The sequence below is a fragment of the Eublepharis macularius genome, chromosome 4, assembly GCF_028583425.1.
Source record: "Eublepharis macularius isolate TG4126 chromosome 4, MPM_Emac_v1.0, whole genome shotgun sequence".
NCBI classification, from domain to species: domain Eukaryota; kingdom Metazoa; phylum Chordata; class Lepidosauria; order Squamata; family Eublepharidae; genus Eublepharis; species Eublepharis macularius.
The window spans coordinates 91,123,175-91,150,641 of record NC_072793.1 but is presented as its reverse complement, the minus strand read 5'-3'; the positions used below and the strand labels follow the sequence as shown (position 1 = coordinate 91,150,641).

Here is a 27,467-nt window from a genome sequence, read left to right as displayed (position 1 = left end):
AGACAAAGGAAACTTCTGTCACAAGGGGTTCAGATTGAAGGATTGCCTTATAAAGTGGAAACAGAATATCCTAAGGTAGATAATGGGCTAGATTTGCAGAAATATGCAGCTTGCACTAGCAGGCAGGCAGGCGCTTTCATTTAAATGGTGTTAGTGTGATCAACATTGTTCCACTGCACTGAATTCACCAGTGAATGGAACTTTTTTGGACCGTCACACATTTAAATTTTTAAATAAGAGTTACAAGGAATTTCCCCACTCCAGAAATCTGTCCAAATAGATTGTGATGGGAACAATTAATTAATATTGCCTTTAAAAATAATCAACAAAGGGTTAAATAGCATAATCATTACAAGCTACACCAGTCCAGGAACCATGCTTCCTGTATGTTAGACGGGGTAGAAATATATGACTAGCAATAAATAGTGGCAAGGGATGCAGGTCAGAGAGCCGACAGGATAAGAGGCATGTGGGGGATGGATATTTTTGAAGTGCATGGTATACAACTATTCAGTACCAGCAAGCAAAGTAATACAATGGTTACCAACATTGTCATTTTCAATTGGCTATACACAGCTGGACTATTGGATCTTATTGTGTATCTCCTGGTTTCAAATTCATATGCTTTACACCAAGTCAAATCACTGATCAATCTAACTCAGTATTATCTACTCTGCCAGCAGGTTCTCTTATGGTTTCCAGTTGCTCACCGGTAGAGGGCAATCTCCCAGGGCAATCTCCCCTTTGCCTGCCGATCACTTGCGATCAGCGGGAGGTGGCAAACTGCTTGGCAGTCGCCTGCCGCTGGCAGGCGACTCAGGCAAGCACACTGTGTGCATGCTTCTGGTGGGGATAATAGGAACGAAGCAAGGGAAGAACTTTCATCCATTGACAAAAACTACCAAATCTTTACTGCTGTATAATTATCAGATTGTACATTCACCTCATTTTATCTTACAATTGCTTGCACAAACACAAAGATTCTATTTTATCACTACCTCCATTTTTTAAAAACCATACTGTACATATCCAAACATGTTCAAGATGGGAAAAGAGATGAGTGGATTGTGCTGATTTTATTCTTTACTGTCCTGAAATTTCTCTCTGTAGTGCATGTTACTCTTCATTTTTAATATAAATAGGATAATTTCTAGAATTATTTTTGAGATCAGATCATTTCTGTGCAGTTTGTCATAGCTTTTAATTGCTTCAGTTCATACTGATGTACAGGTGTGTCCTTGTGCTTTGCTGAAATGTCACATGAAAAAATCATGACAGCTATATATACAGTAACATAAAGTTTGCTTTTTTTTACATGGTTTTATCAACATGCATGTGCTCATCACTGAAATATAAAGGCACGGTACTCTTTAGAAAATTCAGAAATAAAAAGGGGAAATAAAAGGGGGACACACAAATAACTAAGAATTCCTAATTCTTCCGCTTTCAGAAACAATGCCAGATAATTCTGAACCCTAAAATGGCTTGTTATATCTAAGCTGATCCTCCCCTGGTTAGACATAGGCAGTTCTATCCTCTATGTGGCGAAAATATCTATATGTTTAATTCTCAACATAGCCACATCTGTGGATTCTTAAATCCAGAGACTGGAACCATGAACAGATAAGACAAATCTTTCTATAAAACAGGAAAAGGTCCAAATTTGCAGAAAAATCTGAAATCTAATATATAGACCCCCAATAATACAAGCAGTACCTGTAGTTTTAAGAAAAGTACGTCCTCTCATTGACAGTTGTTGGGGTTGCTAGGTAGCCACAATATTGCCAGCTGTCAAGTCTTCATTTCTGTTAGTAAAAGGCAGGGAACGAGGACAAAGCTGTTCCCAGGGCTGTTTTGGTCTTTGAGGGAGGACTCGTTAGGGGCAGACCTACCAGCAACCACTGGGTGACTTGATACCACACATCTTACATGGTTCATCCAGGCCATGCTGCTTGTTACTGTTCAACAGCTGCCACTGCATGAAAGCCAGTGTGGTATAGTGGTTAGAGTTTCAGACTAGGATCTGAGAGACCTAGGTTTGAATACCCATTCTGCATGGATGATCTTGTACCAGGCACACATTCTCAGCTTAATGTACCTCACAGACTTGTTGTGAAGGTAAAATGGATTGAGAGGAGAATGATGTAAACTGCTTTGTGTCTCTGTTGTGGAGAAAGGTGGAGTATAAGTGAAGTAAATAAAAAATGTAGCTCAAGATGAGGGGGTGGGGAGATAAAAGATAGGTTGATTGGTGGGAGGGAAGGAAAAAAGGAAACAGGGAAAAGTTGCCAGAAGACGGGAAAGAGAAAATAGCACGGGGAGGAGGTTTAGGGTTGCCAGGCCTTGCAACCAGTGGGAGACTGGGTGGGATGGAGAATGGGGAGATGGCCATGAGCAATGACATGATGTCACTTCTCAGAAATCCTAGAAATGATGTCACACTTCTTTAGGAGCTGCAGGAAATTCTTACCATAAAGTTTCTACCCATTCTTAGAGAGGCATGCTATCACTTCCAAGTTTTCCAAGAAGTGATGTCACACCATCACTGACAGCAATTTTTTAAAAAATAATCTCCTGTTGGTTGCTGGACTGCCAATGGGAGGTTGGCTGATGGGTGGGAAGGAGAGAAGGAGGCAGGAAAAAGACAGAAGTTATGGGGGCTTTCAGGGAAGGAAAAGAGGAACTAATGGTGGACGGGGAAATGAGATTTCCTCCTGAAGTCATTGCAGGTCCGTTGCTTATACAGAGCTTTTACTTGACATATTTTGATATCTGCAAGGGAAAGGAGGATCTGAATTATATGCACCTACATCCAGCTGTGAGTAAATTACCTTGTTTGTATTCCATTAGTGTAAATACTTCATTTTGCATTCAGCATATTAGTTATTTAATCAGTAAAAGACTCACTGAAATGCCCTTTACACTCGTATCAAAACATTGCTGATATTTAATGGTATACATTGAATTTCAGTTCTCTGTTTCTAAAATGTGTGTATGAATGGATGGTAGGGAGAAGTAGCAATGTTGTGCACTAATACTTAAGGTGATTGGTACAATAAACTATAATGTATGCATTCTGGCACTTATGAATCTGTTAAATGCCTAAAAAGCATCTTTTTATTAAAAACCTCTCTTCCACTACAGATACTGTTACAAGCAGTGGATGGCTGAACTACTGAACAGATTGTCATACAAAAACAATCTAACGTTTCAAGTGAGAATCTTGTACAGGAAACAAAAGAAGAAGTCCTTTCCCCTCACATTTTCCATTCACCCTTGTCACAGTTTGCAAAAGTGAAACATTATAAACCAAATGTTCTTCCAGTTTCCAAAGCTAAACTTGAAAAACTCTGACTATCTGAAACATTTATGTCACAAATCTGTGCCATTATAACTTCTAGCGTAGCACATGGGTGAGGGCAAAACCAGTCTCCACTGCGCCTCCCAAACAAGACTGTACCATCACAGCTGACAGATCCTTCTAGTTCACAATTTAATACTAGCGTCAGCCATATGATAAAGTCAAAGAATCAATCCTTTGTTTGCACTTCCTGGAACCATGGAAGCAAAAATATGTGCTATCTTCCAGGCTGGAAAGTTTTGCACTGCTTATCAAGCTGTAGTTCTGGGATCAGATTAGTGCATGGAAGGAGGTAGAATTGCTTGTAGGAAGCAATAAAAATGTACTGCATTCTTCTCCTAGCCCCAGTCACCTGTCTAAAGGCCTTCTATTTTATAAAAGTGGAGCCAATGTAGGACAGGGGTGTCTTCTGCATCTGAAGCCTTCACCAGCTCCTTCTCATGCTGCTTTCCTGACTCCTTAAATTTTGTTGGTCCTTGCTTACTTCCATATGGTCATTTAACCTCAGTTAGAAGGCTTGTGGTGTTTTCATACAATTGCTCTCACCAAGAACTAATGAGTAAATTCTCTACTCATTCCAGCACAAATTTGCATCATTATGGAACTGAAAGTAACAATGATCTACAACAGGAGGCTCAAGCTTTGAGATGCAGTGGCACTTTTCCAGGGGATTGGTTGAATTAATTTCCATGCCTCCACGTGCTTAGCTTTTTCATGAAAAAAGAATTACACCACTAAATGCTTTGCATTGCTTCCAAGAATGATGAAAAAAATTGCTGTCAGATTGAACATGAATTCTCATTTTAATAATGGTTAAGCAGATATTGAGGAGGGAAGGCGGCATGTTATAGCCCAATTCCATCAGATCTCAGAACCAAACTGGGTTGGTAGTTGGATGGGTGACCACCAAGGAAGACTTTGCAGAGGAAGGCACTTCCAAACCATTTATGCTTCCCGTTTGCCTTGACAGCCCATAAATAAGTTGCGACTTTATGACACATACACATAAAAGCAGATACAGATTCGAATCCAGTAGCACCTTAAAGACCAACAAGATTTCCATGGTATAAACTTTCAAAAGTCAAGTTCCCTTTGTTAGTTAAGCAGACACAGTAACTGATTTTTAAAGAGAAGAAGCCGACTGCATGCTGGATATTCATTTGCCTTTGGACTGGTGGAATTAAGAGGTCCACTTTAATTCCTGTTCCTATGTTATCTCACCAATATGAGGCCATTCTGTTGATTTGTTAATGTAATGTAACCTCAAGATCACATAGGTGGTAGACCAGCATGGTTCCTTCCTATAGCAACACCATCCCTCTCAGAATCTGTAGCAATCTGGCCACTCATTCTATGTTACCACTTAGCAACTTTTATTAGAGGTGTGTACAAAATAACAAAACCCGGTATTTTTTGGATCAGGGTATTAGGAAGCCATAGTTATTGTTATTCCTTTTATTTGGGTCCTCCCATACTGATTTGGTATTCAGATTTGGGTTTTGTTTGGGATTATGAAATTAACTGGATCAATTATTTGCTATGGGGGGAGTCTGGTGTGGCTGTTTAGAAGCAAATGACACCAAAATTACAGCAGAGCGAGGGCTACCTGTTTACTAAAGTTCTGCAGAGTTTCAAGAGGATTGGGTCAAGGAGTCCAATTCTACAAGGTCCCCCGAGCTTTCCTATTGGGGAAAAATCCAATGCTTTCTCCAGGGCAGAGAAACTTTAGACACATAAGAGCAACCACTGACCAACAGACTCCCCATGAAAATAGAACCAACAAAGCCCAATTGAGCCAATGCCAAACCAGAGAATTCCAGCAGAATCAACCTTGCAGCAGGCAGCAGAAGTAAAGTACAGACAGAAAAGTACACACTCCAAAAAATCTTGTGCTGAAGCTGCCTGCAGCCAGAACATTTCTGTGGGATATGAGAGAATTGCCATGACTGGACAGACAGTAGCACTCCCCTTAACTTGCAATGGCATTTAACTGTGAGACTCTCCTCCCTCCCTCACTGTTTTGCCTGGGAAGCTTCCAAATCAAGAAAACCAAACTGCTGTGACCTTTAAAATGATGGTCATGGTTATTTCTGAATAGTTTTGGGAATAATCAGGATCGGAATACTGGTATATCCGAGAATTTTGGATATAGATACTGATTCCATGGTAAATACTAGTAAGATATTTTTCAGGAATATTTTAAAACCAGAAATATAGAACTGCACATCCCTAATCCCCATGCTATGATCATGGTCATTAGAAACAAAGGGCACCACCTCTAAATCATATCATCTAAGTAGTTTAGCATGCAGTGACATTGATGTCTTTTCTTCTGGCCAATACCAGAAACCTGCCTTTGGTATAAACAGTCAACCAAGTGTTCTGGAATGGAATTAAATGAAACCAGTGGGGACCCATGAGGACTTTTAGGAGGCATCTCATTTTCCCTTCTCCCACCATGTTTTCTTTCCCTTCCTTCCCCACACAGCCTCTCCCCATTTCCTGCTTCCTTCTGTCCTTTCCACTCATCGTTGTATGCCCCCCTGTCTTCCCCTTTCCCTTTTCTCCTCCCCGGCAGCCTCTGCCCAGTGGCCCAGCTGCATGGTGTCAGCTGAGCTGGGCCCAGATGCATGGTGGAGAACCTGCAAGGACTTGCTGGGAGTATTTCACTTTCCCCATGTATCCCCTTCCTGACACCATTTCCTCTTTCCCTCCTCCTGGCAGCCTCCATATAATCACCTTTCCCTATGTCCTTCTCTCCTTCATATCCACTAAACAACATACTTTTTATTGACCCCATCTTCATCTGTACATTAATCTATAACTATAAATTTATTATCTCTATTATTTATTTACTTCATTTATATACTGTCTTTCTCCACAATGGGGAGCCCAACGCAGCTTACATCATTCTCTTTGCCTCCATATTAACATCACAGCAACCCTGAGAGGTAGATTAGGATATAGTGTATAACTGGATCAAAAGTATCCAGTGAGTTTCCACAGCAAAGTGGTGATTTGAATCTGAGTCTCCCAGATCACATCTTGAAACTCTGATCACTACACTACGCTGGCTTTTGCGAATATGGTGGGGTGTTGTTGAGAAGTAACAGCCCATTTTCACATGTTTTACCGGCTCCGGTACATCACGCAAAGCTCCTGCAAGGACAGCATCTTCCTGGCACAATTTCCTGGTTCTCGTGCGAAATCGCACCAGGAAGACTCTGTCCTTGCGGGAGCTTTGCACGACATACCGGAACCGGTAAGATGTGAAAATGGCCACAAGCAGCCAGGCCTGGGTGAGTCATGTGGTATCAAGCGACCTGGTGGTTGGTTCTGGGCCTTTCGCCAATAAGTCCTCCCTCAGAGGCCAAAACAGCACCTGGAAAGGGCCATGCTCCGTCTTCCTGCCTTTTACTGACAAAAACCAAGCTTGGAATACCATTATGGTTGCCTAGAAACTGCCACTGAGGGCAACTAGTCAAATCTACAAGCACTTCTTTTATTATTTGTTTTTTTTTTAAACTGCCAATGTGTTTTTTTTTTTAGGTTTCAGATTTTTCTGCAAACCAGTGGCATTTTTTCAGGTGTGTAGGAAGATCTGTCTTGTCTGTTCATGACTCCAGTCTCTGTATTTAAGTATCCTCAGATCAAGGCCACTTTATTATTATTTAAAATAGCCTAGACTGGAACTGAGCCAGTGGGCATGCAAATTATACCTGTAGATTAATTTATTTTCCTGCCATTCAGGTATTCTTATTAATTTTTTAAATATTCTAGTATTAAGTTTTTTGTATTTTAATTATTTGAATTTTAATTATTTAATGATACTTTGAAAAATGGCTTAAACACATAACTTGAAGAAACAAAGGATCTAAATTGAGACAATTACTATTTGTGCTTTCTGAAGTCACACTATTTGAACCTGGTCCAAGAAAATCTTGGCTGGAAGGAGTGATGTGTGCAAACAGGCAGCTACATGCTCAGGCTGATGTGCAATTTAAGAGTGCTAGAGATGGAATCTGCCTTTTCCCCTAACATTATGTTTGAAAATTGAAAAATGTATTTTACTACCCTACCCTCTGACATTTTCGATTCATGTTGAATCTAAACAGCACTTGAACCATCTCTTTCCCCACTACACATTTGTGCCAGAAAATCCAACATCAGACAAAGAGCTCTTACCTTTCCAAGCCATCTTGGGTGAGAGCGTTCTCCTTTCCATTTCTCTCATGCAACTGAAGAAGTATATCTTCTTGATTACTCAATGTCTCTTCACAGGTCTTGTCTCTCATCTGGTGTCTGGGGAGAGGTGTTAAGGGAGTCTTTCTTGCATCTGGCCCCACCCTCTGACACCTGAATAATTGCTGATAAGCAGTCCTGAAGTCCCTGTTCAGAGTACCATACAAGATAGGGTTCAAAGCTGAGTTGGCATACCCAAGCCATGTGACAACAGACAGCAGTTCTTTACTCACTGCATCATCCCCGTAGATGCCTCGGAATATGAACACTGTGAAATAAGGAAACCAACAAATAATGAAAGCTCCCATCACAATTGCAAGAGTCACAGTGGCTTTGTGCTCATTCACAGTTGGCAATGCATGATGGACTTTTTTGTTACAAGGGACATTGTTGATCCTCTTAGCTTGTTCCCTGGCTATTTTGAAAATCCGATAGTATGTGGTGCACATGATAACTAAAGGGATATAGAACGTAAGCAAAGCATCCACCAGTCCATAAATACAATTGACACCCAAATTGCACTGGTCAGAGTCATGGATTATTGTACCATTAGTGTTCCAGCCCAAGTGAATGGGTAAAAATGAGACCATGATTGACACCACCCAGATAAAAACCATAACCATCACCACCCGTCGAGGAGTGACCAAAGTGGTGTAGCGAAGTGGTGCTGTGACAACATAGTAGCGATCAAGGCTGATCATGAAGAGATTCAGGATGGAGGCTGTGCACAGCATGACATCTAGACTAGTGTAAATATTGCACCAGATAGATGATAAGTACCATCTATGATTGGAGACCTCATATAGGGCTGCAAAGGGCTGCACTAGCAGGCCCAGCATCAGGTCTGTAACAGCCAAAGAGACAATGAAACAGTTAGTCAGGGTGCGGAGCCGCCGGTTAAATCTAACAGCCAGGCACACCACCACATTACCGCAGATGGTCACTATAATGATGACTGTGAGAACAATTCCAATTGATACTTTTCTTATGAGGTCTTCAGGTTCTGTAGTGTTTCTGTGGTTCTGTGAAGAATTCATGGTAAGGGTGACAGAGAATTGACAAATTTCCCTCACCCAAACTTGTATATCAACTTATCCTTCAGGTACTCAGAAAAAGATGTTGATATCCAGTTTTATGAAGCACTTGTGCAGATCTGTTCTTGTAGCAGCATCACAATCAGTTCCCTTCATCACAGCTACACAGATATTATCATGAAGGCATGTTTGCTCTGAAGAGATGTTGGGAATGAGTTCTCTGCATACTGATCTAGAAAAAGATGACTCTTCCTAATATCAGTGATCCTTTTCAAGAGAAATCCTCAGACACGTATCTTGCACGGTACACTAACTAGCAATGTTTGTTTATTTGCTTCATTTATACCCTGTCTTTCTCCCCAGTGGGGAACCAAAGTGGGTTACATCAGTCTCTTCTATTTTTTATACTCACAACAACCCTGTGAGGTAGGCTAGGCTGAGATTGTGTGACTGGAGGGGCTTTGGCTCAGTAGTACAACATCTGCTTAGTATGCAGAAGGTCCCAGGCTTAATTCCCAGCATCTCCAGTTTTTTTTAAAAAAGATCATTCGTAGGTGATATGAAAGACCTGAGATCCTGGACAGCAGCTGTGAGTCTGAGTAGACAATGCTGTCTTTGAATGACCAGTGGTCCAATTCAGTATAAGAAGACCGCTTCCATGGCAGAGTAGAGATTCAAACCTGGGTCTCTCAGATCCTAGTCTGACCACTAAACCACACTGTTCTTTCAAGGATTAAGATGAAGTCTTGATGGCTAATTCTACCCATGGCTGTTAGTTATGACAGCAAAATAAGATCTCTGTTTTTGGTTGTATGATATCTCATAACCCATGTTGGAGACATACAATGGAGAAAAATATGTTTGCGCCAAGATTTATAAACTCTCCAGAGGCATTTGGCTGGCCACAGTGGGAAAAATATGTCAAACTAGATGGAAACTTTGTCTGATTCAGTGGAGTTCTTCATATACTCTTATAAGTCCCTTTGGTATGAGCCTCTGCCTTTTCTTCACTCTTTTTCCTCTCCTTCAGAGAAATCATTGGGTGTTGTCATATGATGTGGTAATAGTACATGGCTTCCTTCATAGGTCAGGCCAGAGAAGAGTATAAAGAATCCCAGCTATATCTTTATTTTTAGCAACGTCTCTACTCACATCAGTTTGAAGATAGTTTGGAACACATGAGTAGGAAGAAGTTGGGAGAATGTGCATGCTTTCTGATCTGCACCTGGAAAGAAGAATTAGAATCAGATTAAATAGTTTAGGACTTCCTCTACATTTGGGTGACTGCTTAAGCATTATTCTGAAACCCATTATAGACTTTTTTTTTAAAGTAGGGTGGCAGTTTTCAAAATCAGAAACTGGGTGCCTCTCCTAGAGAGAAATAGTTTGTGTGGAGTGCAATATTTGGGAGATTTTGAAGGGTTTCACTGGTAGGATTTGAGAACATTAGCAGATACCTGATGGAAGCTTTGACTCTTAAAAGTTTAAACCCTGAAAATCTTGTTGGTCTCTAAGGTGCCACTAGACTCAAATCCTGCCATTCTACTGCAGACCAGCAAGGCTACCTACTTGAAAATGGTAACCTTGAAACTGCCAAAACTTTAAGGGAGCTGCTTTTACATGAATGGTTTCTCATACAGTAACTGACACATGCACTTTCTGGTTTCAGTGTCAATCATGCCATTCTAATAATGTCTGAAATGCGTCTAATAGGAATAATGGACAAGTGTTCAGAAATACATATAGGCAAGAATTTATTCTAGGATATGATTACTAAGGTTTTCAATAAGGGAGAATTCCAGTAGACCATGAAAGAAATTTTGGGTTTGATCCTCTGAGCTTTGGATACAGGGACCATGGATTTTTCTGTGTTCCCTTCCCCCATAGTCATTTCAGACCCCAGGAAAGATTATTTCCAGGTTTGTGAGACCCATATTGTCTAATAGTAGGGGGTTCAGATCTCCCACTATAGCAGGATACCTTCCAGTGCAGCAGTAGAAGAAATGGTGATGGTGGGGTGACATCACATAACCAGAAGTGATGCCATGCATCAAAGTAAAATCATAGAGTTATGGGGGATTGCTAGAGCATTGCACTGATGCCATGATGTCACTTTCAGTTATGCAGTTAGAAGTGATATCATAGTGTTGCACCATGCCATGCTATGCTTGTCCTGCCCTCCCAAAGCTCCTCCTGACACATGGCTATCTAATAACCATGTGGGTTGGAAGACTGCAATGGGAAAGGGAAAGGACTAGAAATCACCCTCCAGTGGAGCTCTGCTGATGGAAGAGGCAGAAAGAGTGATTTCATCCCCCCACTGCAGTCTCCTGACCTGCGTGAGTATTAATACATATGAGTTCTTTGACCCTGGAAATAAACTTTCCTGGGGTCAGAAAGGACTGCTAGAGGGAGGGGAGCATGAGGAAGGTCTGCAATCATCAGCAACTCCTGATTACAGATCATAAGATCCATCTCTGTATTTCTACATAATGCCAGGATATAAAGCATGTTGCTCATTAATATTCAGCTTTCCTGTGGACCACAGGTTTACTGTTGAGACAGCACTGGCAGACTTGTGCTATATGTTCTGATGACATAACTGAAAACACTCCATTGTTACCAATTGTCAGAACATAGAGATACAGAGAATAGTTCAGAGAAACAACACAACTCCCACCCTACTATCAATCTGACCATGAATCAATCCACGTAGGAAGTACATTTTCTAACACCATTGTTCAAAATTATAACAAAAGCATGAAAACGATGCCACAACATGGTTGTACAACAGACATTTTTGGAATTACAATGCCAATCTGATGTAGTAAAGAAACAGATTGACAAAACCAGAATAATATCAAGGGATAACCTGCTACTAGACAGGTCTATATGATACAATAACAGAACACAATTGGTGGTCACATACAGCTCTCAGCTCAAACCAGTTCAATATCTCATTAATGACTTGCAACCCATCTTGCACAACTATACTCTTCTCTCACAAGCACTGGAAAACAAACTTTTCTTGCCCACAGACACCCCCCTGACCTTAAACAACTTTTTACTCACAATAATGTACTTCCTAACACAGATATAGCCTCTGGGACCACAGCTTGCACTAAACCGAGATGCCAACTCTTTCCCCATATTCACTCCAACAACACAATCACTGGACCTAACAACAACAGTTATACCAGTAGATGTTATCAAGTGTCAGCAATGCCCTTCTACTCTGTACATTGGACAAATAAGTCTGTATGTCAAAGAATAAATGGACATAAATCTGACATTAAAAATCACAACACTCAAAATCCAGTGAGAGAACATGTTAATCATTTCAATCCTGATCTACAAGTGGCAGTACTCAAAGAAGATTCAAGGGCAGATTTCATGAGATTGCTGAACTTGAGTTCATTCACACTTTCAGAACAACGTACTCCCTGGGACTGAACAGAGACACAGGATTATCTAACTACAGCGGTGTGCTTTAATCAAGCTTCATCATGACATTGTACTTTTACATCCTGACTCCCTTCTTTGTTTTATTCCTCCCACTGCCTGACTGGGATATAAAAGTTCAGGGCTCTCTACATGTATCTGAAGAAAGGAGCTTATCTTATACCCCTAAAATCTTGTTGGTCTCTAAGGTGCCACTGAACTCATCCTGCTGTTCTATTGCAGACCAACTCAGCTACCTACCTGAAACTATAATTCCTTTTGGAGATATTGTTATATATTTTGATATTAGTTGAGATTTCACATAACATTGGAATTAGAGGGAATGGGGAATTATTCAAGATATAAAGATATCGGCACCAAATTTTCACTGAACACAATCCTCCCTCTAATCTATAGACTCCCCTAAGTTTCAAGCATATTGAACAAAGGGGTTTCATTGTATAGGCTCCCAATGTATGTGCCTCTTGGTGCAGACACACTTCTCTCCACTGATTCCTAGCTGGGGGAAATGGTGCCAGCTACCAGCATTAAAAAAAAAGTCTGCATTCATTTCATTTTCTTACTCTTACAGTGATTGACTAATGTTTTTTTTTTAACTTTTATGCTGAAAACTCTGGGTTTGCCATCCTTCCTTGTTGTGGTCTGTTTTTCTTTCACAAAGCGAGGGAGACTTCCTTTGCAGAAAACCTCCCTGTTCCATCCTGTCACACAGCTCTAACGATATTCTCTATAAGGGCCTTTTTTTCATGAGGGGGATGAAATGGCTGTTTTTCAACCAAACAACAACAAAATTGCAAGGGAACTAGAGCTGCCTGTTCCTTAAAGATTCCTCCTCCCAAATTTCAAACAAATTGGATCAAGGGATCCTAAATAAGGGGCATCCAGCCATCCTACTTGCAAAGAAAAAATGGCTCCACCCTAACAAAGAAGGGAGGAAGGAGGCGGAGTGAGCCAGAACCACAGATCTTCTTGGCTCTGTGTTGCATCGGCTGGGGAGCCACCTTCCCTGGACCATTGCCTAGGAAATTTGGAGAATCAAAGAAAAACAAGATACCAGCTGCTGCTGCTGCTGGTAAACACCCAAACAAAAAACTGCATGCATTTTTCAGTGTTTGTGTGTTTTCATAGTGCCTAAGAATCCCAAATTTGTGTAACTGGCACTTGGTTGGCTCTTTGTATCTGCCTGTCACATTGCTCCATGAGTGGTGGCCAGTTTCCACAAGTGGGCATATCATAAGGACTGGGAATTGCTATAATATTTTGGGAAATTCCTGGAGATTTTAAGGTACAGCCTGGAGAGGGGTGGCGGGCAGAGGGGGAGAGTGGGGGATCCCCCACCCCCACCGGGGGAATGGACTACATATGCACAACCAACCAAACTGGAGTTGGCAACCTTGGTTTGGCTTCAGACTGAGACTGTGTGATAATTTTTCATATGTGATCGGTATGGAAAAGGCTGATAAGCCTCAATACATAAAGCAAAAAGGTATATTTTGAATAATTAATCATCCATTGTACTTGGTGTTGTACCAATGTGTAAATGTTAGAAATAGTTCTGACAACATCAGTTAGGACACTGCCATGGTTTGAGACATGCAATCTGCTGGATTTGTTGTATTGAAGTCTTTTCAGTATAATGAAAGCTTACAATAATGGCAGCTTTATCCCCACAGCTGGCTTGTAGTACAATCTTACACTGTGTTGTATTGTCGAAGGCTCTCACGGCTGGAAAACGATTGTTGTTGTGGATTTTCCGGGCTGTATAGCCATGGTCTTGGCATTGGTGTAGCACCAAAAGACAGAGATCTCTCAGTGTCACAGTGTGGAAAAGATGTTGGCAGGTAATTTATATCTACTCAGGAAGGTGGGATTGGGCTGAGTCATCCTGTAAGAGTTTCTCAGGGTATGGAATGCTAATGGAGGGAGGCTTCACTGTATCCTGAGGAGGTTCTTTTGCACATGGATTGGTGCTTGATATGCTAATCTTCTCTGCAGGGCTATTGTTGGGTATAGAGTATTTTGTTAGCCTGGTGTTTTTCAGGACTGGAAACCATGCTCTAATCATTCTTAAAGTCTCTTCTTTCCTGTTGAAATTGTGCTTATGCTTATGAATTTCAATGGCTTCCCTGTGCAATCTGACGAAGTAGTTGGAAGTGTTGTCCAGTATTTTAGTGTCCTGGAATAGGATACTGTGTCCTATTACAGGGGGGAAATTGGGGGGAAACTTCCATTTCTAGATACCTTGGTCATCCACAAAGCAAACTTTCAGTTAGGTCACAAGGTCTACAGGAAACCAACTCACACGGATCAGTACTTACACAAAAACTCCAATCACCACCCTCAACAGAAAAGAGGCATAATAAAAACATTAGTAGACCATGCAAGATGGATATGTGAACCACACTTTCTCAACGAGGAAACTAATCATCTAAACCACACACTTCAAGCAAATGGCTACTCCAGAAATGAAATCAGAAGAGCAATTAAACCAAGGATAAATCAAACAACCAAGGAAAAACAGTCTCCCACAGGAAAAGTGTTTTTGCCATATATCAAAGGAATCACTGAACAGATGGGAAAGCTTATGAAAAAGCACAACTTTCAAGCAGTATTCAAACCCACCAGAAAAATACAACAGATGCTAAGATCAGCAAAAGACAGTAGACAACCCCTCACCGCTGCAGGAATATACTGCATACCCTGCAGCTGTGGACAAGTTTACATCGGGACCACACATCCAGACAAGAATAAAATAACATGAAAGACACTGCAGACTTGGCCATCTGGAAAAATCAGCAGTGGCTGAACATAGCCTAACTCAAACAGGACACAGTATTGAAATTCATAAGCATAAGCACAATTTCAACAGGAAAGAAGAAACTTTAAGAATGAATACAGCATGGTTTCCAGTCCTGAAAAACACGAGGCTAACAAAATACTCTATACCCAACAATAGCCCTGCAGAGAAGATTAGCATATCAAGCACCAATCCATATGCAAAAGAACCTCCTCAGGATAAAGTGAAGCCTCCCTCCATTAGCATTCCATACCCTGAGAAACTCTTACAGGATGACTCTTACAGGATGACTTCCTGAGTAGATATAAATTACCTGCCAACATCTTTTCCACACTGTGACACTGAGAGATCTCTGTCTTTTGGTGCTACACCTCTGAAGATGCCAGTCACAGCTGCTGATGAAACGTCAGGAACTACAATGCCAAGACCATGGCTATACAGCCCGGAAAATCCACAACCACCATTACACTGTGTTATTCCTGTCCAAAGACATTGATTTTATTTGTCTTAGACTGGAGTAATTCAGCATAGGACTCTTAGTGTTGTGGTGTTCCATTGGAAGTGTGTGTCTGAGCAGAAAGTACTAAATGGAAGAATTCCAAAAAATTGAGATATTTTGTGCAACAATCACTCTCTTTTGACTATGAAATCTAGCCTCTCTTACTTATTTTCAGCCTGCAATTGACTAGCTGGGATCAACGTGAGATTGCCAGAGACTTATGTGACTTGAAAGCATCACCTCCAACAGCCTAGAAGCCATTTATGGATTTTCCAAAACATACCAAAATCATCTCAGTTGAAATCAATTCTGCATGCATTGAAACATGCACACTATATAAACACCCTTGCAAAATGTTCTTTTCTTGGCTCACAAATATAGAAGGGATCGGTTTCTCCTAAATACTCTACTATGTAGACAGAAAAAACCACTGCAACTCTCTACCTAATCAAAAACTATGTTTGGGCAAGTTTCCACTGGTTAACTGGATTTACTGTAAGGGCAGTCCAAGAAGGAAAAACCTTTTCCTAACTCTTGCCAGACTCTGACAGTAGCTGAACACAGAATCTGCCTCTTTTCATGGTAAGAATTGGGCCCTACTGTAACTATGTCCTCATTCAACCTAAGCAAATGAGATCACCCCCTTTTCATTGCAGAATCCTTCAGGCTTCAATACATCTGCTGTATACTACATTCCTGTACTTCGCAATAGTTTGTCCTACACTATTTTAAAAGCAAAGAAACAGCCTTTTAGGTTTAAAATATGATGGAATTATCGTACAATTTTTTAATATCAACAGTACAAAATTAGTATCACCAGTGTGGCAGAGCCAGCATAGTACAATGATTTAAACACTGGATTAAGATCTAAGAAACCCAGGTTCAAATCACCACTCTGCTATGGAAGCGCACCTTGATCCAGTCACTCACAACTCACAGTTAATAAAATAGGGACTATTCCTGGTAAATTCTGGTTTACACAGTAGTGATAGCTATTATTATTACAAGACAGAAAGTTTATGATCAGGTGAAGTCAAAGCAAAAAGGACCAGGACAGAAGCATGTCCCCCCCTCCCCCCCAGGAAATGTGAATCGAGGACATAAATGAGAAAATGAAAGGTAAAATGGGAGTAATTAAGTACCTATTGAAGTACCTATTGAAGGTTGTTTGTAGCTGCATACACTGAATTATTTTTTGGGTAACTAACAAGATCTTTCAACTGATTGGAGTAGCTGGCAAATATAATTCTGTATAATTATGCCCCACGCTTCTGAAAGTCTGCCTGCCTACTGTTCTCTGAATTGTTTTGCATGTTGGGAGAGAGGCTTTTTGAAACCTATGAGGAAGGAGAGAATAATGAAATTATGACTGGGGAATGTGCAACCTTTTCTGTTGAGAGAAAGCTCTCATAATGCCTTTCTCCCATTCTCAGGAACTGCCTGAATGAGTCATCTATCTTTTTGTGACATCACCAAATGTCTCTCCAGTTCCTACTCCTCTTCTTAAACTTAGTTGCATGCCTCGCAACTAGCACCTTTGTACTAAGGGAAGAGGCAAAGGCTGCCATTATTAACAGGACCAAAACCAACATGCTAAAAATGAATGTAGGCATACAGAGGTGAGCAACAACCAATGGAGTGACTATCTGGAAACGTTACCATGCAGCAGTACAAAACTCAGGAGAAGACAAAGACAGGGATGAAGGCCCAAAGAGATAGGGGGAGGGGGAATCTGTGGCAGAGAAAAGAACAGATGTGAAAAGTTCAGCCTGGCATCTGTTCATTCTCCTGGCTGCACCTTATTCATTGACATCAATTGGTATTTTTCTAGTTGTACAAATTTAACATAGAAAGTGTGGATGTCCAGATGTGAAGAAGATGGTCCTCCTGTTTGACAAAAATAGAACAGTTGGCCATAAATATAGGGAGATCATCCAAATGAAAAAAGTTGACATCAAACTAGCATAACCTACAAGTACAATTTATCTAAGACAAGATAGATATTTTGGCAAGGGATAATGTAACATACTTACTCTGACTTACTTCAGATGCTGGATAGTAATAAATGTTCAGTTATTCAATAAATGAACTGGTGGAACCACACCACACACAGACCACTTAAAAAAAAGTTTCCTGTGACAAAGATAGAAACCAGAGCTTGTAATGCCTGTATAGTTCCTAGTTTTCACTTTCTACAACACTCTATTTTGATTTCTGCATAGATCTTTTAAAAAAAAAATTAATTAATATAATGTTTTTAAAAATAAAATAGCCATGACGAGAACTCTCTCCTTCCTGTTCCATAAACCTTTTTTTCCCTCTGAGCATGGAGAAAGGATACGCGTGAGAAAAAAATCATGCTCTGTTTAAGAACTTTCATCTATGTTTAATTCTCCCCTCTTGTTTTCTGTTGTGCCTCAATAATCCTTGTTTTTGTTTAAAAAAATGATCAGAGGCTCACAGAGGCTTGGAACAGGATTAGCACCGCTAAAATCAATGGAGTTTTGCTGATCGGTGCAAATAAAAATGGGAACTGTGTGCTGATGTCAATAAGAAAGAACAGAATCTGTTTAGACCAGGCATATGTGGGTACCATGACGCCCGGGGAGGGGGGGGACCCAGGGGAGGGAATGGCTGACGGACCCACTGTGTAGTGTGGAAAGTCAATGCTCAGGGGAAGAATAAAGAAGCTCATGAATACCAGATGTTTAAATTGCTATAGTAATAGAACAATTAAGGGAAGGGCTAACATTTTTTAAGCCAAATGCCCTATCCCTGCAAAAATGGGAGAAAAGCTGAAACTCCTGATTCTGCTATTTATGCTTTTCATTCAAAACATCCAACCAAACGAATCAAAATCTGAGCCTAATTGGTACAGAGAGAGGGGGTCTCCTCACTCAGAATGCCCTAAGCCTAAATTTGTGTCAACTGTTTCTGGCTACTCAGTGGAGAAGATACACTGTCAGTAGGTAGGCTTCAACTGTCCCCACAGGGACACTCTCTACTATCTAGTTCCCATCAGAGATGTATCACTTTCCCTATTTGCCTTTTAGGGAGATTTGGAAATCACCTTTTTTTGAAAATGTTCTTTGCACCAGAAAGCATTAGTTTTCCCTTTTCCACCATCCCAAATGCTACACAAGATAGTGAACATCTTTGAATGAATGTGAGTTGCAGTCATGCTATAACAAGAACAACCAGATCCATTGTAAGGTTGCATTGCAGGCAAGTGCTAAGTGGGAGAGGAAAGTGGGGAGGGGGCACGGTGACAAAAACACATGGACACAGTGCTGGAGGTAAAGAAGGCCACAACTTTATTGAGATTACAGCTCAGGGGGCAAAGGCGCGCATAGGGCACAAATCCAAGCATCGGCTGACCCACCTGCCAAGCTGATGACCCGCATGCCCCCTCAGACCCCTGATGAGGGGGGGGAACCATGGGATAACAGTCAGTGGGATGCCATGTGGGTATACACTTCTATATGAAACATCCCCTGCCACCTGGGAGTGAGGCGGACTGACAGCCCCCGACTGGGCATGCACCAGTCATTCCTCACTCCCCAGACCTTATGGGGATCCCTATTATAGGGAAACTGAGCCTGTTTCCTCCCAAACAGATCGATGCCCAAATGCCAATACACCACAAGAGCCACAAAATGTCTCACCGCCAATGCTTCCATGAGCTGCAAAACCAAGCCAAGCTGGCCCCTCCATGCCCTATGATCACACGTCCAGACCCCAGCTGGATGAGCATCACCAGGCGAGAAACATCGCCGTTCCACGAGAGCTGACCAGGGGAAGAATCACCCTGTGGGCTGTGGGATGGTCAGAGGCTATCCCACAGCTTCTGACCCTGAGCTAGGGCCCTCGAGGAGCCCCGCCACTGGTCCTGAAGAACTACAGGATACCCACGCGGCCACTGCTAGGATCCACTGAGCTGGTGCACACCTCCAGGTCCTGGCCAACTTGCCACCACTGGACCTGTCAGCCTCTAACTCCTTCCGGTAAAGCCACATCAGAACCAGCTCTGCACCTGCAGCTAAAAAAGAGAGAATCAGAGGGGAACTTGGGCTCCATCAATGCCACTCGGTGCCACCAGCTGTACGAATCCACCCATCTGTGGCTGGGAAAACCTCAGGCCATCCAGCCAGCAACCACCTCTCTTAGGAAATGGGGGGGGGAGGGTGGTCCAGATCAATTGCAAGGCCTTGCCTTCCAGAGAGAGGGATCCTGGATGAAACTCCCCCCCAATCCCAGTGACCCCTGCTCTATGCCCAGAGGAAGGCAAAAAACCTCCAGGATCAAGGGCCAATCAGGTCTGGAGGAAAATTCCTCCTTGACCCCAAAATGGCAAATCAGTGTTACCCAGGGCACATGAGAAGAGGCCACATGACCTAGATCTAATTTACATGTCCCCTCATCAGCAGACAGACATTCTGCATTGGCCACCCAATGGAAATGAATCGAACAAGGCTAGCAGTTGGGCGGGATCCAATCATTGCCCCCCCACTCCCCACTGTCCGGCCCCTGGCCATGCCAGCACCCAGCAGATCAGGAACCCAGGGCCAGACCTGTCCCACTCCAAGTCCCCCTGCCTGGGGCAAGCCGCAAGCCCTGCCCCAGGAGGGGCCAGTACCAAGTGACCCTCTGCCATTAGGGAAAGGTTCATTCTCTCCCGGCAGACTGGATCAAGCCAGGCTGCAGCGGTGGACATTGGCTGAGAAATGCCTGAAACTGGAAGCCATGGCCCAGAGGGCCCACTAGGTGGAAGAAGCAACCAAACCAGGATCTTGAACTCATGAGGGGATCAAAATTTGCCGCCATGGTCCAAGTGCTGAGGGGCGGGGGCCAGCCTCTCAGACCAGAGGCCTGCACCAGTGTGCCTGGGCTTGCCTCCCCAGGCCCCTGGTAACCCCCTGCCCATCTGCAACATGGCAGCCACTATGCCATCTCCCCACCCACCTCCCCCGCATCGCCAGCAATCTGGCTCCCCAGGTGAGTCTGGGAGCCATTGCTTCTCAACTTTGAAAAGAAGGAAGCTGCTGTGGCCAGTTGACTGACACAGTTTCCTTAGAAATGCAGAAGAAATGAATGCAGCATACAGCTGGCAAAGAAGAATAAATATTTTACTAATATATAAAGTGAAAGTGCTCATTAACAAGGTTGGCTCAAGGTGCTGTGTTCCCCCAAGCAAGGTACACCAATGCCCTACTGGGAATACTGCTTCTGGAGCAAACACCTTCTTTTAGGCTACCTTTGAGAAGCTTGTATTGGGAAGAGATGTGAATAAGGAGCTATAACAGCTATATGCTCTCTGCAATCCAAAATAAAGCTTACAGCTCCACATATTTTTTACCCCCTCAGTTTACGGAATCTGCCCTCCCATGGACCTCCTATCTTGCTCCAAAGCCTTGCTGGGGGACCTCAAGCCAGTCACATGTTTTCAGCCTAACCTACCTCATGGGATTGTTGTGAGGATAAAATGGAGGAGAGGTGAATAAGGTAAGCTGCTTTGGGTTCCCATTGGGGAGAAAGGCAGGGAATACCTTGACAAAGCTGATCTGGCCACCTGGATCCATGCCATGGTAGCACTGAAACTTGTAAAACAGCAAGATTTAACTCCAGTGGCAGTGGCATCTTAGAGACCAACAAGATTTTCAGGACGTAAGCTTTCGAGAGTCAGATCTCCCTTCTTCAGACACTGACATGGCTACCCACTGTTTGGATGGGGCACCAGTGCATGGCTGATTTCCCACTCACATTTTAAATCACCATTACTGAGCAGTTGCGGCGATCGCAATGGCATCGGCTTTGTGCCCACATGTCTTACACTTTTAAGAACAAGTTCGATTTGCTGTCCGGCGTTTGATTTTCTATTTGGTATTAGGCACCAGTTTAGTAGCGGGTTTTACAGGCTCTGAATTCCATGTCATGGTTTCACTTTTTTCCTTGTTACATCATGACTTATTTTGAGTAAGAAACCCCGCCCCTCCTATTTACACATTTTTGCAGTCATTACAGCTAGAAAAGTAGCCCTATGAAACAAGGGAAGGGCGGGGGGGGGGGTTAAGCTACTAACTCATGATACACAGTTACGACCTTGGTTATTAAAAATAAATGGGAAAGCGCTCGGGATGCTCTGAAAGGTTTCTGTACTATGCATCTGATGAAGAGAACTTGATTCTCGAAAGCTTATGCTACAATAAAATTGGTTAGTCTTAAAGGTGCTGTTGGAATCTTTTTGATTTTGCTACTACAGACTAACACGGCTAACTCCTCTGGATCTGAAAGGTTTGGATCCATTAGATCCACTCTTAGAAATCACCTAAAGGGAAAGGGGTAGGTCAGATCAGAAAACTAAACATTTCAAAAGTTACGAGGACATTTAAAGGGAAAGTTAAACCACAGCTGGGGGCGGGGGGAGTGCACATCCCTTCCTCTGCACATTGCTGCTTCATTGGAAGCAGCGCTGAAACATTACTGCCCATTATTAATAAAAATAAAAAGGGGCAGGTAAAGGGGCAGTGACACAGAGGAGGGACGATGTAAGTAAAAAGACATGACATGACAAATCCATTGCAAGAGGAAATGAAGAGGGGGTGATATATCCATCGCTTAAAAGGATCTGTCCATGTGGAAAAAAGAAACTTTACTCAGCAGAGATCCTGAGGAGGGATGCCTACAAAGCAGTAATAGTGAGGGGATAGTAGATATTTTAAAAATCTTGGTGCACAGGGAACAAAATAATGCTGAAACCCTTTAAAATCCCCCCCAAAGTAACAGCGTGATCGGGATGTGGAGGGTGGGTGCGGTTAAATCAGCTGAGACCAATCAACTACCGAGAAGAAGGGAAAGGAAGGGGAAACAAAAGTGTATGCACTGACATGAATCAGGCCAATCTTGACTCTACAGCTGATTCAAATAAAAATTGGGGCAGGTCCACAGAGAGAAAAATTGGGGATGCCCCAGGTAAAGTCCAGTGCAGCGTCACATGACTATCTCATGAGTGTAAAATGCAGACAAACACGGAAAGCGAAACAGGTAGTGAAAACGGGGCAAAGACTGAATGTGAAACGAGCCTATGTTCTTGTAGGAGACAGTCTCTGGAGGGTAGGGCTGTGTGATTCAGCATGATTCAAAGATTGTTTTGTGATGCAGCTTCAACTTCCCCCCCCTTGTGTATTTGTCCTGAGGGCACCCCACTTTGGAGCAGTTAGCACAGAAACTGGACTTAGAAGCAGGAAGCAGCATAGGTCCACCAGGAGGGCAAAGTCCCCTGAATGTGAGGGTATATGATGTGTGCTACTCCAACACTTATTTTGGGGAACAGAACTTTTCAATTTTCCTCAACATTAGTGTTTGGATTTACAAATAAGAAAATAGAAAGAGCAAATAAGGAACTGGTAGTCAACTTCCACTTCATCTTTCTCTTGCGGTATAGTTTTTATACCTCTTCCTTTCTTCCCCCTCCCTAACAGAGAATTAACCGCTTTTCCTGTTTTCCAGAGAAACTACTTTTGTTCTCAACAGAATGTGACACAGGAGGACCATCTCCCTTTCAAGATCTGACAGCTTGAGATGCGACTTTGCTTTTCCTGAGTTAGGCTATTTACATTCCTAAAGAGACCTGTTTAGCCCTTCTGCTGAGGAGGTTAGTTCTTCCCCTTTCCTATTCCCTGAGATCCAGCAGCAAGTAAAAGGCATCTCAGAAACCTCTGTACTTGGATGAAATACAGACCTACTTCAATGGAGATTCAAGGGTTGCAGCCAGGGTGCTTCTTCCTGTCTGGGAACGGGCTGAGCCTCTGTGCTATAGCAATTCCCTCATCACTCATAGTGCCCTTTTCATTCAGTCTAGGGAGGACAGAGTTTAGGAAGGGAGCTCAGCAGGAATGTGATGCCAGAGCCCACCCTGTAAAGCTGCCATTTTCTCTAGGTGAAGTGATCTCTGTAGTCTGGAGATCAGTTGCCATTCTGGGAGAAAACCGGTCTTTACCTGGAGATTGGCAACCCTATTTGCAACTTCCACCATCCCCTTCCACATAAGCTGGTGTCCCCATTTTTGGATTTGATATATTGGATTGTTTGTATCAGAGTTAACAACAGACCTGGAGAAATAATGTCCTGTGCCTTTAACAGAGGCTTTTCATGACCTGAAGATTATTTATCACTTGATAAATAACTTTCCATTAAGGCTTTATTAATGGACAGGACATTATTTTCTCAAGCCAGATGGCAACCCTAATATTAGCACATACTCAGAGACATTTTCCTCAGCTGCCAGTTGTGGGAAGAGGTTAAAAAAAGAACTCCTACCCTAGTTAATGCAAGGAGGTTGAACTTTGGACCTTCAGCTCTGGTTTTTAAAAACAAGTTTCTGGATTCCACACTCTGTTCATCCCTTGAAATAGTACAGAAATCATTTTCTATGCTTATTTAGATGGCTTAAGGCATAATAGCCACTTAGATGCAGGATAGATGCAGTTATCTACAACACAGAGATGTGAGGAAACTGCATCTGTTACATTTCTTCCTATCATTGCAGATGTTGGGGAAACAAAATAGGAAAGACAGTAACTAAGTAAGTCCTGAAGATGGTCTTCTGTATTTCATTACCTGTGGGACTCATGTGGCCTTATAAATCTAGCTTGAGCATGTATCATGTTCCTCTGGAGAGTCTTGGCCTATAAGATATGGACACCCATACATGTGTACAATGTACACAATCTATTCCATATGAAGGGCATTCTCAGTTGGAATTCTTAGGTTAAGGATGCCCAACCCCCTGGCATATTTAGAACATGATGCAAGAGTTTAGCAACTAGTATTAAAAGTGGGGCTGATTTTGTTGTGTCTGTTTTTTAATACTGAATCTACTGGTTTATGTATTAAAATAATGATGGTTTGGTTTTTCTTCATTGTCAATAATAGCAAAACAATCTTTTTTCAAACAGCCTTAAAATAAATATGAAGCCACAATACCATACATAGATTTTACCATTAGCTTGCTTTATGAGAAAGGGTTAAATGCTTCCCCCCAAATGCTGTTGCTTCAGATCAAATTCAAAATCCTTTTTGGCTGTTTAAAAGTAAAAATGAACACTGAGAGATCTCTGTCTTTTGGTGCTACACCTCTGAAGATGCCAGCCACAGCTGCTAGCAAAACGTCAGGAACTACAATGCCAAGACCACGGCAATACAGCCCGGAAAACCCACAACAACCAAAAATGAAATTGTTAAGATATTGCTTCATAGATCTCCCATGTAATGAACAGTTGGATCTACGGGGGCAGAATCATGATATATCTGTGAGCATAGAGATTCTCTATATCCTTATTAGACCACAAATACTGGGACCTGGTAGCATTCCTTGGGTTCCCTGGATCACAGTAAAGGGAGAGGGGAAACAATAAAATAAAGGGGTAATATTACTCAGTCTAACCAAATGCAAATTGATCCTCTGAAACTCCAGGAAGTGGATGCTGACTTTCACCCAAGCCTTACTAGTATGGATAGCTTAAGATATATTCAGCTATAGTGAGTCATAATAAGACAGATTGCTATGAGATGCATTCCAGGCAATTCTAACTATGTATATGTAGACCGTCAACATGTAACCAATTTAAATTCAGGACATTTCCTGTTTCTCTTCCTTCTGGGACTTTATCTTACTCTGATGAGGAAGTATGAAAGAATGGTTAAAAGATCACATAGAGCAGTATTTTCCCTCAATACCATGAGTACCCTTGAAAGAATAGATGAGTACAGGGGTTTATAATGATCCTTTAATCTCAAGAGCTTCAGTGGTTAGAAGCCAGAGAGGTCTAGGTTTGTTTCCTCTGAAAGAAGACAATGATCAAAGATGTGAGATAATAAAGAGAGCTAGAAAGACATACAGAGAGTTATTGTTCCCTTCTCCATCACAGATCACAAGCAAAATAATGTTTTCTTCTACTTTTGAAAGATAAAAGACCCACAAAATAGTTTTCCTTATTCCACACATAATGACTTTGTAGAACTTATAGTTTCAGGACTGAGGGTTGAAGACCAAGAGTATTAAGGAGTGCCAAAGTCAAAGCCCAACTACATGATATACTTTCCCCAGGTATGTCCATAGATTGGGTTGACAGACATGATCTGGAAGTTCCATGCTTCCCACACATGCTTGGGTTTCAGATTGGGACTACAGTGCTTGGGGAGAGGGTTTTATGCCTCCTCTCATTATATTTTTTCCTAGGCTGAAACAACTTGGGGAGCTGCTTTTTGACCCATTCAAACCTTTATATAGCCTATTAGTTAGCTGAGGTTGGCAGCCAGTGGGAGGGTTGGGTAGGGCAGGGTTGTTGGGACGGGGAGCATGTGACATCAGTGACATCACCAACATCACTTCCAGGTACAACTTGGAAGTAACACTGCAACTCTATGGTAAAATTCCATGGTGTTTCCTAGAACTACCATTATCAGTTCAGGGCTGTACCTGGAGGTGATGTGCTAGTGACTGCTAGAGTCTCCCCCCCCCCCCCTTCTGCTGATCTGAACAGTGGTGAGCAATGGATCATATCCCTGGGAGTTTGCCTGACATAAGTGGATGAATGGTAAGCCTACTGCATAGAAGCTTCTCCAGAGGGGTAAACAGTGGCTACCTAAGGCTGTGAATATGGTTTAGGGAAAAATGCTCCATGGTTCCAATTTGAATTGAGCCTGGGCATGCCTGGGAAGAATGGTTCTCCCTGATTATATCTGTTAATATGGATATGTTGATATCCATGGATCATCATGGGATCATATTTACGTAGACCCACTCATATAATTCTAAACTGCCATCTTGCTGCATGGTGATCAAACTGACACAACTAAGATTGCAGCCATGTGTTCTTAAGGAGAAAATTGGGGGGGGGGGAGTTGTCCCCAAAATGAAATTAGTTTTTGTCACCAAATAACAAAAGAAGTCAAAGTAACATTGTGATTAAAAATGTGTACTGTATCTTGCTTAGTTCACTAGAGAATAACAACTTGTTCTTCCTTCCAAGTGATTGAGGTGTGTGTTTTGCACTGACACCATGGTGTTATCAACAGTGAGCTGACAGTGGCAAAATAATTTAGAAACATCTAAACAGGAAACTGAGTATACCAAGGTTAAGTTACAATTTCCTGGCTTCTCATCTTTTCCTCTGAAAAAGGCATTATCTCTACCTAGCTAACATCATACATATCCTAACCCCCCCCCCCAAACCCCCAAGCCCTTCATACAGCAATGTGTTCGTACCTGTTTGCTAAGGTGGCCACTCATCACTCCTTTTTTGTGCTTTTTAAAGAAAAATCAGGCTCCCCAACACACATCATGAGGATGGAATCAAGCATTTAGGAGCATAGTGTATTTCAAGCATATAGCAGAAATGGGCAGTACATTTTCAAGGCTTGTTGTACTCACGTCGGAATAATTTGGGATCGAAGAGGGGACCCCTGCAGCAGAATCTATGTGACTGTCTAATATGTACATGGCTAAGGGTATAGCTGAACCTCCTTTTGTTGCCCCTTTAACACAGCAGGAAGCAAGTTGAGGGCTTATTAGATTTCATCTCTGAACAGAACAACAGATTGGCTTGGGAGGGCCCCCTGTCAATAGCAGGCTCCTTCAGTCTTCATTGGTGCATAAAAGGTGCCAATAGTTATGCTTCTCTGGATATATGGATCATTGAATTTGGCCATGCAGCAGTGCATTTGGTGTGACATTAGGGCCAATATCACTCATCCTGTGTCACTCATCCTATGACTTTGTATCCGAAAGAACACAGGTTTGTGCACTCAGGTATTATACTGGTGAATGAGCTTAATCCTTTGCATTGTTTGCTTCCATTTAATAAGTTGTTCTGCTTCATCATCAGCTGATACTCCACTTACCCTCTAATGATTGCCAGAGCAGACAAAGTTTCAAATGGTTTTGCTATCTCTCTTACATGATATTCGCCTAGCTACTACTCTTGTCTTCAGCAGTATTCCCAGTTGAAATAATATTTCTGCCTTTCTTTAGGTAATGTTGTTTCCCAGCTTGCCTCATCCATACTCAGTCCA

General features: G+C 42.1%; 1 protein-coding gene across 1 annotated transcript in view; it reads right to left on the bottom strand.

Moving 5' to 3' along the window:
- The window catches only part of HRH2 (histamine receptor H2), a 61,592-nt gene that overhangs the window by 18,909 nt on the left and 15,216 nt on the right, over positions 1–27,467 (bottom strand). Inside the window, exons 2-3 of the mRNA XM_054976368.1 lie at positions 10,252–10,280; positions 7,547–8,582 (exon numbers count right to left, since the gene is read on the bottom strand). Coding sequence (XP_054832343.1) covers positions 7,547–8,582; positions 10,252–10,280 — 1,065 coding nt within the window. The remainder of the gene's footprint in view (positions 1–7,546; positions 8,583–10,251; positions 10,281–27,467) is intronic.